General features: G+C 43.0%; 1 protein-coding gene across 2 annotated transcripts; it reads right to left on the reverse strand.

Moving 5' to 3' along the window:
- Positions 1-1,947: 1,947 nt before the first annotated feature.
- Positions 1,948-7,138, reverse strand: LOC144671487 (uncharacterized). 2 transcript variants are annotated; one of them, XM_078533431.1, is made up of 2 exons: positions 6,270-7,138; positions 1,948-3,581 (listed from the first exon to the last, which is right to left on the reverse strand). In XM_078533431.1, the coding sequence occupies exon 2, from the start codon at positions 3,354-3,356 to the stop codon at positions 2,766-2,768; it is 591 nt and encodes a 196-aa protein (XP_078389557.1). In that variant the 5' UTR covers positions 3,357-3,581; positions 6,270-7,138; the 3' UTR covers positions 1,948-2,765. The 2 variants fall into 2 exon arrangements, with proteins under 2 accessions (XP_078389557.1, XP_078389556.1); XM_078533430.1 differs by having other exon boundaries at positions 1,948-3,725.
- Positions 7,139-11,107: the final 3,969 nt, after the last annotated feature.

Genomic DNA, 11,107 nt, shown 5'->3' on the forward strand with positions numbered 1-11,107 from the left:
ATTTTCCCCTTTTCCTCTTGACTGGGGTTTTCAGAGAGAGCAGGTTATAGATATGAGGAGAAATAATAGCTAGCTATTATTATAGAATTACTGGAATCTTACACATACAGGAGAGAGAAGTTTTAGGTTTTAGAGAGGCTTTTTTCTTTCAGGATAGGAGCTATTCTGCTGCACTGCTGTCACACAAACCCTGATTACTGGTCAGGAGCCAATTAAAATGTTGTTGCCAGGCAGCTCCCCATTAGACCAGACTCCTCCTCGGCACCATCCTGTCTTTCATGGCACATTCTGTTCCAGAACAGCAACATTATACATATCCCTTACACTGTTCCAGTGGACATGTCTTTCAAACTGCAGCCATTGTAATTTTAATCCACAGTCCAACAGAAATAAAAAGATATGTTCTTTACATTATGCTTTTCTATTCTTCCTGCCATAAGTAAGAGTAGAAGTAGGCCATTCAGCCCATCAAGTCTGCTCCGCCATTCAATGAGATCATGGCTGATTTGATAATCCTCAACTCCACTTTCCTGCCTTTTCCCTATAACTCTTATTTAACTTACTGACTAAAAATCTATCTAAGCCTTGAATATGCTTGATGACCCAGCCTCTACAGCCCTCTGCGGTAAAGAATTCCACAGATTCACTACCCTCTGAGAGAAGAAATTCCTCATCATCTCTATCTTAAATGGCCACCCCTTATTTATTCTGAGATTATGCCCTCTGGTACTAGACTCCCCCACAAGGTGAAACAACCTCTCAGCTTCTACCCTGTCAAGCCCCCTAAGAATCTTATATGTTTCAATAAGGACACCTCTCATTCTTCTAAACTCCAATGAGTACAGGCCCAACCTACTCAACTAAGAAAATCCCTCCATACCAGGATCAACCTAGTGAAACTTCTCTGGACTGCCTCCAATGCCAGTATATCCTTCCTTAGATAAGGGGACCAAAACTGTTCACAGTATTGTAGGTATGGTCTAACTAGTGCCTTGTATTGTTTTAGCAAGACTTCCCTATTTTTATACTCCATTCCCTTTGAAATAAAGGCCAACATTCCATTTGCCTTCCCTATTTCCTGCTCAACTTGTATGTAAGCTTTTTGTGATTCATGCATGAGGACTCCCAAATCCCTCTGTGCTGCAGCTTTCTGCAGTCTTTCTCCATTTAAATAATATTCAGCTCCTCTATTCTTCCTGCCAAAGTGCATAACCTCACATTTTCCCACATTAAATTCTATCTGCCAAACTTTTGCCCACTCACTTAATCTGTCTGTATCCCTCTGTAGACCTTGTGTCATCCTCACCACTTGCCTTCCCACCCCTTTTTGTGTCATCCACAAACTTGGCGATAGTACATTCACTTCCCTCATCCAAGTCACTAATATATATTGTAAATAATTGTGACACCAGCACTGATCCCTGAGGCACTCCACTAGTCACAGGTTGCCATCCTGAAAATGCCCCTCTTATCCCAACTCTCTGTCTTCTATTAGTTAGCCAATCCTCTATCCATGCTAATATACTACCCCCAACACCAGGAGCTCTTATCTTACTAAGTAGCCTTTTGTGCAGTACCTTATCGAACGCCTTTTGGAAATCCAAATATATTACATCTGCTGGCTCCCCTTCATCTATCCTGCTTCTTACCTCCTCAATGAATTCTAATAAATTTGTCAGGCATGATTTCCCCTTCATGGAGCCATGCTGACTCTGCTTGATATTATTCATTTTTAAATGCTCTGCTATTACATCCTTTATATTAGACTCTAACATTTTCCCAATGACGGATGTTTAGCTAACTGGCCTATAGTTACCTGATTTTTGTCCCTCTCCCATTTTGAATAAGGGTGTTACATTGGCCATTCTCCAATCCTCTGGGACTTTTCCAGAATCTAAGGATTCTTGGAAGATTACTACCAGTGCATCCACTATCTTACAAGGTTGCTGTAGCACAGGTTAGATACAGGGTAAAGCTCTGTCTACATTGACCCATTAAACACTGCCAGGGCAGGTACAGCATTGGGTTTGATACAGAATAAAGCTCCCTCGATACTGTACCTCTTGTCACCATACAGTGCTGACTCTGGCTGGGTTCAGTTCTACATTGACTGGTTCTCCTCTCTCTCTCTCTCTCTCCAGGTTATTCACAGTTTTTGATTTGGGCCTGAGCCGCATTGGGTGCTTGTAAAGCCTCCCTGGATTCCAGGGTCAGGAGAAATGTATTGAGGGATTTGAGGCAGATTCAGGTATATGGAATTAGGGCACATCAGCCATGATCTTATCAATTTTTATTAATTCTTTCATGTGATATGGGCGTTGCCAGGACAATTGCCCTGGATTTCAGTGGCTTGCTAGGCCATTTCAGAGGGCAGTTAAGAGTCAACCACATTACTTTGGAGTCACATGTAGGCCAGACTAGGTGAGGACGGCAGATTTCCTTCCCTAAAGGACAATAGTGAACCAGATGGGTTTTTATGACAGTTTCATAGACTAGCTTTTAATTACAGAGTTATTAATTGAATTTAAATTCCACCAGCCGCCATGGTGGGATCTGAACCTGTGTCCCCAAAGCATTAGTTTGGGCCTCTGGATTACAAGTCACTGACATTACCACTACCCCACCGTCTCCCATGGTGGCACAAAGGGCTGAAGGGCTACTCCTGTTCCCATGTTCCTTTAACACAATGAAATTCACACAATGAACCTGATTCAGTCCAGGCTATGATTAATAACAGTGAGAACAGCAGAATCCAACCCCTGCTGTCACTTGTGAACTCGTTGGTGTTTCAGTAGGGTGAATGATCGGGTAAATCCCTTCCCACACACGGAGCAGATGAACGGTCTCTCCCTAGTGTGAACTGGCTGGTGTCTAAGAAGCTCAGATGAATTGGCGAATCCCTTCCCACAGGCTGAGCAGCTGAATGGCCTCTCCCCAGTGTGAACTCGCTGGTGTCTCAGAAGGTGCGATAATTGAGTGAATCCCTTTCCACAGAGGGAGCAGGTGAATGGCCTCTCCCCAGTGTGAGTGCGTTGGTGGGTCAGCAGCTCATTTCTGCTCTTAAAGCTCTTCTCACAGTCAGAACATTTAAAAGGTCTCTGATCTGTGTGAATGCGCTGGTGTTTCAGCAAGTTGGATAAAGTAGTGAATCCCTGCCCACATTCTATGCAGGTGAATGGTCTCTCACCAGTATGAACTCTCTGGTGTGTCTGGAGGTTCGACAACAGAGTGAATCCCTTCCCACACACAGGGCAGGTGAACGGTCGCTCCCCAGTGTGACTGCGCCGATGAGTTTCCAGCTTTGATGGATAATTAAATCCCTTCCCACAGTCCCCACATTTCCACGGTTTCTCCATGGTGCGGGTATCCTTGTGTCTCTCCAGGCTGGATGATCAGTTGAAGCCTCATCCACAGACAAAATATGTGTATGGTTTGACCGCACTGCGAATGGTGCAGTGGTTTTTTCAGGCTGAGTAAATATTTAAAAGGCTTTTTCCACAGTCAGTGCACTGGAACACTCTCACCTGAGTGTGTGTGTATCTTGGTGCTTTTCCAGTCGCGCTGATGTTTGAAATCTTTTCCTAGAGACAGAACAGACAAACATTTTTCCTTCCAGATTTAAAGGCCAACAATATTCAAGTCTTGATAATTCAAGTGACTCTATCAGATCTTGAGACGATGTTAGGTTTGAGTTTCCTGTCTCCAAATGCTCCCCTTCTAATATTCTGTAAAATTAATTTGGAATAGGACAAAGGGAGTGAGAGGGAACAAAAATACAAAAGCAGGTTGTGCAGTTGAACTTAATGGAATGGGAATTTGTGGGGCTGGAGTTTGAAAAACATGAAAGCTGCCAGGTTGTTGTAGAAACCCACATACAAAAAACACATTTTTATAGTTGTTTGGTAGCACAGAACTTGAGTATTGCTGAAAAGAGACATGCTACCAAAGCCTTTTGTCTTGCACTCATCAGGACAGCTCAAAAGAAAGAACCAACAGTAAAAGGAACAACAATTTATATTGCATGAGAAGAGGGTGCTGATTGGTTGGCAAGCAGACTCTGATTGGTAGAGGTATTCCCATGAGGAATGCAGCAAGAAACAGTTAACTGCCAAGCTTTTTGTTCAAATTCAAACCAGGCAGGTTGACTGTGTGTGAATACACGTGGCTTCTAGCATGCAAAAGTGAGCCCCACTGCGAGCCCAACTGATAACCTTAAATTGATTTTCAATATAATTATTAGCACAATCAGGATTGTTTAGAAAGTGTTTAACCATAGAACCATAGAAAAGTTACAGCACAGGAAGAGGCCATTCAGCCCATCGTGTCTGCGCCAGTCCAATTGCAGAATCACATCTAATGTCGGACACTATGTTTTGAGTTTTGCAAGCATGGGCTGGTTGGGTACGGTCAGTACTGTGCCTGTTATAAACAGCCAGATGGGCATGCTGTTTGATGCAGCAGTCATTGGCATGCATGGTCTACATACCTGGCATCACAGCGGCACTGAAATTAATATGCCATATTACTCATTTGTGTGATTAGCAGAACGTCTTTTTGGGTTGACGGCAGCGTCCTGTTAGTGGTGAATGCCACTCGTGTTGCTGCTGCATTGTAGCAGCGTGAAACAGCTAGCTTTACCTGCTGCTCAAATTTTTGAGCACCTTACCCTTCCAGGATAATCTGAGCACTTTTCAGGACCGAACATGGGGACCTTAGGCCCATTCATGAGTTTGCACGATATACATCTGACCAGGGTAGTCATTATCCTACAGGATGTCTTTGATGCGCCCTATTTCAGCATCAAGCTTACAGGGCGAGCAAATGGCTTGGGCCCTATTTACGAGGTGGCTGCTAATCTTATAGTGTGTGGAACTGTAAGAATCCCAATGCTTATACTGACCATGAAGGCTTGCGGCAGACAGTAGTCGAGAACCCATTGGCAGATTTCTCAGCTAGTATGTCGAGGAAAGAGAGCTCATTTGACTGCATTTCAAAGGTGAATATGAGCATAGGATGGAGGCAATTAAAGTGTGTAAGAAAATTCTTAATGCAGCTGCAGGTTCAAATATAGAAAACGCATCATCTGCGTTGCGGAAAAAGGAAGGGATAGGAGGCTTGGTGTCATTCCATTGAAGATGCGTTGCTCACGTAAACTGACAAAGATGTTTGTGAGAGCGGGACCTATAAGGGATCCCATGGCAACATCATCTATTTGGGTATACATAGTGTTGTTAAAACCGAACTCAACTGCACGAGTTGCTGAGTTCATAAGTTCAACAAATACAGATTCAGACATTGGCAGTGCATCTAGATCACCATGATATAGTGCCGTGGTGCAAATGTCTATGGCTTCCTTGAGCAGTGCACTGGTGAACAGGCTAGCAATGTCAAAGCAGCACATGTACATGGCATTGCTATCGATATTCAGGGCCGTACATTCCAATGACTGGCGGATTGTATCCAATAGCAAGTCCCTTTGGCTGTTCACAACAGGCAAAGCACTGAATGTACCCAACCAGCTAGTGTTTGCAAAACTCAAAACATAGTGTCTAACAAATAAATGATATTCTGCAATTGAACAACACTTGCTAAACAATCCTGATTGTGCTAAGAATTACACTGACAACCAGTTTAAGATTGGTCAGGCTCACAGCATGGCTCACTTACACAAGTTAGAAGCCACATATATTCAGGCACAAGGCCAGGTCCTTTTCAGAGAGATGGAGCCCATCCATTCAATTAAACAAAAGCTTGGTGAACAGCCATTCCCTGGTTCTTTTTGCATGGCAACACCTTGACCAGTCAAAGTCAACCTGCCTGGTGTGAATTTGAACAAAAAGCTTGGCAGTTAACTGTTTCCTGCTGCTTCCCCATGGCCTCTACCAATCAGAATCCACTTGCCAACAGTAAAAGTTGTTGTTCCCTTTACTGTTGGTATTTACTTTAAGCTGTCCTGAAGAGTACAGGGCAAAAGGATTTGAAAGCATGTCTCTTTTTTTCTGCAATACTCAAAACTAATTTTTAAAATCTGTATATGTAAAATGGATTAAAAGCTTCTTCAAAAATATTTGCACCTAAACCAATACCTTTTTTAGATCACAGGGACAGTGTATGTTTAGCAACCTAACCTCTCCTAGAAACTATCTCCCTTAAGAATTTCACATCTGAACATATAGGACACTGCTGGGCTCACAAGAACTTGGGGTTATAAACCAAACAGCTTCAGCTCGATCGCCATTCCTGTTCAGTCTGCAATAAAAAAAACTTACCGACAGCTGCTGAGAAATGGCGGCCGCAGTTCCCACAATCCTCTCTGCCCCAGAAACCTCTCTATCCAACGCGTTCATTCCCCGGCGCTGTGAGTGCGCATGCTCCCCAATGCTAGTCGCGAAGCATTCTGGGCGGCTCCTTTGTTGTGAATCGGACTCGATGAAAACAGGAGAAGAAACTGGGAAGCGGCGGCTCGGATGGGACATGCGCTGCACCACCGCTTTAATGATGCCCCTCGATCTCCCGGGACCCTCGCCGCCTGTCTGCCCGGGCCCAGGGCTCTGTTTCGGGTTGTGAGAGCCGCTGCCACTCGATCTTGATGAGGCCGCGCTCGCTCGAGCTCAGCGGCACGCATGCGCTGCGCCGACAGGTGGTTTCTGAGGGGCAGGGCCTTCTTGCGCCTGCGCAATGCGGCCCTTCTCATGGCGCTGGGCTGTATTCTAGCCCGCGGAGTAATCTGGGTAGAAAGGTCAGCCATTACCTTCAGGTGGCCAGCTCTTCATGCCTGTGCCAGCTGTTTAGTGTAGCCATCGAATGAATCCCAATCTCCTGATACATTTCTGGTACATTACTTCCTTTCAACTTCTTATCCAATGCTATCTTGCTGGATCTGTGTACAGGTGGCAGATAAAACGTAATGCGGAAAAATGTGAAGAAAGGTGGGAAGAATGGAGAGGCAATATTAAATAAAGGGTAGAATTCTAAAGGGGGTGCAGGATTAGATGTACCTGGGGTATTCCTTCAAAAAATAATTGGTTCGGGCACAGTCAAGATATATTCCATCGAAAGGGAAAGGTAGGGCAAACAAATCCAGAGCTCCCTGGATGAAAAAGGAGATAGAAATTAAGATAAAGAAGAAAAAGTGTGCTTATGACAGGTGTCAGCTACAAAATACTATTGAGAACCAAGCGGAATACAGAAGGTTCAAAGGGAAGGTGAAAAAGCATATCAGAGAAGCGAAGAGCGATTATGAGAAAAGACTGGCAGCCAACATAAAGGGAAATCCCAAAGTCTTCTATCGGCATATCAATAGTAAAAGGGCGGTAAAAGGTGGAGTAGGGCCGATTAGGGACCTAAAAGAGAATTTACACATTGACGAAGGGGCAATGGCTGAGGTATTAAATGAATATTTTGCATCCGTTTTTACCAAGGAGGTAGATGCTACCCAGGCCATGGTGACAGATGAGGAAACTCTGTCACTAGAAGGATTCAAAATTGATAAGGAGGAAGTGTTGAATAGACTGTCAGTACTTAAAGTTGACAAGGCACCGGGACCGGACGAGATGCATCCAAGGACATTGAAGGAAATGAGAGTAGAAATTGCAGGGGCACTGGGCATAATCTATCAGTCTTCCCTAGACCCGGGGGAGGTGCCAGAGGACTGGAGAATTGCAAACATTACGCCCTTGTTCAAAAAAGGTTGTAAGGATAAGCCCAGCAATTATAGACCATCCAGTTTAATTTCAGTGGTAGGCAAGATTCTAGAAATAATTATTTGGGATAGGATTAGTAGTCACATAGAAAAATATGGGTTGATAAGGAAGAGCCAGCATGAATTTCTAAAGGAGAAATAGTGTTTAACTAGCTGGAGTTTTTTGAAGAGGTAACAGAAAAGGTCGATGAGGGTAATGCTGTTGATGTAGTGTACATGGACTTTCAAAAGGCATTTAACACAGTGCCACACAACAGACTTGAGAGAAAAGTTATTGCTCATGAATAAAAGGCAGAAGGAACGTGGATACAAAATTGGCTGAAAAATAGGAAGCAGAGAGTAATGGTCAGTGGATATTTTTCAGGCTGGAGGAAGGCTTGTAGTGGAGTTCCCCAGGGATCGGTATTGGGACCCTTGCTTTTCCTGATATATATTAATGATCTAGATCTTGGTGTGCAGGGGACAATTTCAAAGTTTGCGGATATACAAAACTTGGGAGTGTTGTAAACTGTGAGGAGGACAATGTAGAACTTCAAAAGGATGTAGACAAGTTGGTGGAGTGGGCAGATAGGTGGCAGATGAAGTTCAAATAGGGAAGTGTGAGGTGATGCATTTTGGTAGGAAGAACATGGACAGACAATGTAAAATAAGGGGTGAAATTTTGAAGGGGGTACAGGAGAAGAAAGACCTGGGTGTATATGTCCATAGATCATTGAAGGTGGCAGGACAGGTGGAGAGAGCAGTTAATAAAGCATATAGTATCCTGGCCTTTATTAATAGGGGCATAGAGTACAAGAGCAAGGGGGTTACGTTGAATTTATAAAAGACACTTGTTAAACCGCAGCTGGAGTATTATGTACAGTTCTGAGTGCCACATTATAGGAAGGATGTGAACACATTGGAGAGAGTGTAGAAGAGGTTTACAAGAATGGTTCCAGGGATGAGAAACTTCAGCTATGGGGATAGATTGGATAGATTAGGGACTGTTCTCCTTGGAGAGAAGAAGGCTAAGAGAAGATTTGATAGAGATGTTCAAAATCATGAGGGGGCTGGACAGATCTTAAAAGGAACAAGAATGAAAGGGCACAGATTTAAAGTGATTTGCAAAAGAAGCAAATGTGATGTGAGAAAAAACTTTTTCACACAACAAGTGGTTCGGGTCTGAAATGCACTGCCTGGAAGACTGGTGGAGGCAGGTTCAACTGAGGCATTTAAGAGGGCATTAGATGATTATTTGACTAGAAACAATGGGGAAAAGGCAGGGCAATGGCACTAGGCCATAATGCTCATTTGGAGAGCCGGTGCAAACACAATGGGCTGAATGGCCTCCTGTGCTGTTATGATTCTGTGATATATGTGCACAAATCATTCAAGATTGCAAGACTGGTTGAGATCAAGGTTAATAAAGCATATGGGATCTTGGGCTTTATAAACAGAGGGATAGCGTACAAAAGCAAGGAAGTTATGATAAACCTTATACAAAGCACTGGTTTGGCCTCCTCCAGTTCTGGGCACCACACCTTAGGAAAGATGTGATGGCATTAGAAAGGGTGCAGAAAAGAGTCATGAGAACGTTTCCAAGCATGAGGAACTTCAATTACATAGATAGATTGGAGAAGCTGGCACTATTCTTCTTGGAGAAGTGAAAATTGGGAGAAAATTTGATGAGGGGTCTGGACAAATTATATAGTGAAAAACTTCCCATTGGTGGAAGGTTCAAAACTGGATGATGTAGATTTAAGGTGATTGGCAAAAGAAGCAATGGTGACATGAGGAAAACATTTTTTATACAGCAAGTGGTTAGGATCTGGAATTAATTACCTTGAGAGTGTGTTGAAGGCAGATTCAATCATGATTTTCAAAAAGGAATTGGATAATTACCTGAACAAGAAAATTTTGCGAGGCTACAGGGAAAGGTGGGGACTGGCATTAGGTGAAATGCTCCTGCAGAGAGCTAGCATGGACACGATGGGCTGAATGGCCTCTTTTTTCTCTGCTGTAAGTATTCTATGATATTATAGTTCCAGGCTGAAAGTCCTTTTTCTGTTCTGGGATTCTATAATTCTGCTTCCACAACCCTTTCAGGCAGTGCATTCCCGATCATAATTCACTGTATTTAAAAAAATTGTTTTGGCAATAATCTTACATCTGTGTCCTCTGGTTACTAATCCTTCTACTACTGGAAACACTTTCTCCTTATTTAATCTGTCAAGAATGTTCATGATTTTGAAAACCTCTATCATACTTCCTCTTAATTCTGTTTTGCTGTGAGGAAATTCTTCTACAATCTTTCCATTTAAGTGAAGTCTGTCATTTTTGGTACCATTCTGGTTAAACTCGTATTCACCTTGTCTAAGGCCTTGACATCTTTCCTAAAGAGTGATGCCCAGAATTAAGTATAGTTCTCCAAGTGAAGTCTAACCATTACTTTATAAAGTCAAGCGTTAACTAATTTAACATAGTTCAAAGTCTGCATGGAGGAGTTCACAGCTGAATTGGCACAACTGTACAACAGTCTTGGGGTCTTCAAATAAAGAAGAAATAAAAAGTAACCAAGTACAAAGATAGCAGCTCCTCACTGAGTGCAGCTCAATATAGAGTGTGAGCTTGGGAATTTGGTGAATGAGGGAATTTTAAGGGTTAATTTTAAAGGTTAATCTTTTTCTAAAATCTAGTCTGTAAAAGTTAAGTTTTCAGTCTTAAGAATAAACAAGCTCCCTCCTGGAGAGGCAGCTACAGTTATTAATTAGGTGGCTACTTCGAACTGGTTTCTCTAGCGAACAGTGTTGATTCATCTCTTGTAGAATTTCAGCTGGTATAAATACAGGTGGTCTTGCTAAACGAATAAAGTAAGCAAGCATGCAGATAGCAGCTCGTCACTGAGTGCAGTTCGACACAGAGTGTGAGCTTGAGAATTCAGTGCAGTGAGAGAGGAGGTGCTGTTCTGACTTTTTACATAAAAGGAGTGGGTTGAGAGAGGAAGCCAGAGACCAGCAGCAGGACATGAAGGCTGAAGCCTAGAAGCATTAACTGGGTGAGCAGGTAGGTGAATGGTTCGTGAGTTTTTAGTTTTTTTTCTCCAAATGGTGTGCAGTAGTTGAAACTGGTACTGGGGAGATATAAGTATTGCATTAAATGTAGAGCTAAATGTGTTAAACTATTTGATATAACTGCAGATGATTGTTGAGTGATATTTCTAAACTTAATTAGTTTTAAAAAAGACAATAAAATTGGCAGGGCAGGTGATGTGTTGCAGCTGGAGCATGTTGGTCCTGGTGGACACCTGCATGATCCACAGCAACCACATCTGCAGTAGGTGCCTGCAGCTTGAGGAACTTCGGCTTGAGCTGGATTCTGAGCTTCAGACACTATGTTCCCAGTCCACTTTAACTGTCTTCATGCCCA

Source organism: Cetorhinus maximus, chromosome 32 (genome assembly GCF_964194155.1).
Source record: "Cetorhinus maximus chromosome 32, sCetMax3.hap1.1, whole genome shotgun sequence".
In the NCBI taxonomy this organism is placed as follows: domain Eukaryota; kingdom Metazoa; phylum Chordata; class Chondrichthyes; order Lamniformes; family Cetorhinidae; genus Cetorhinus; species Cetorhinus maximus.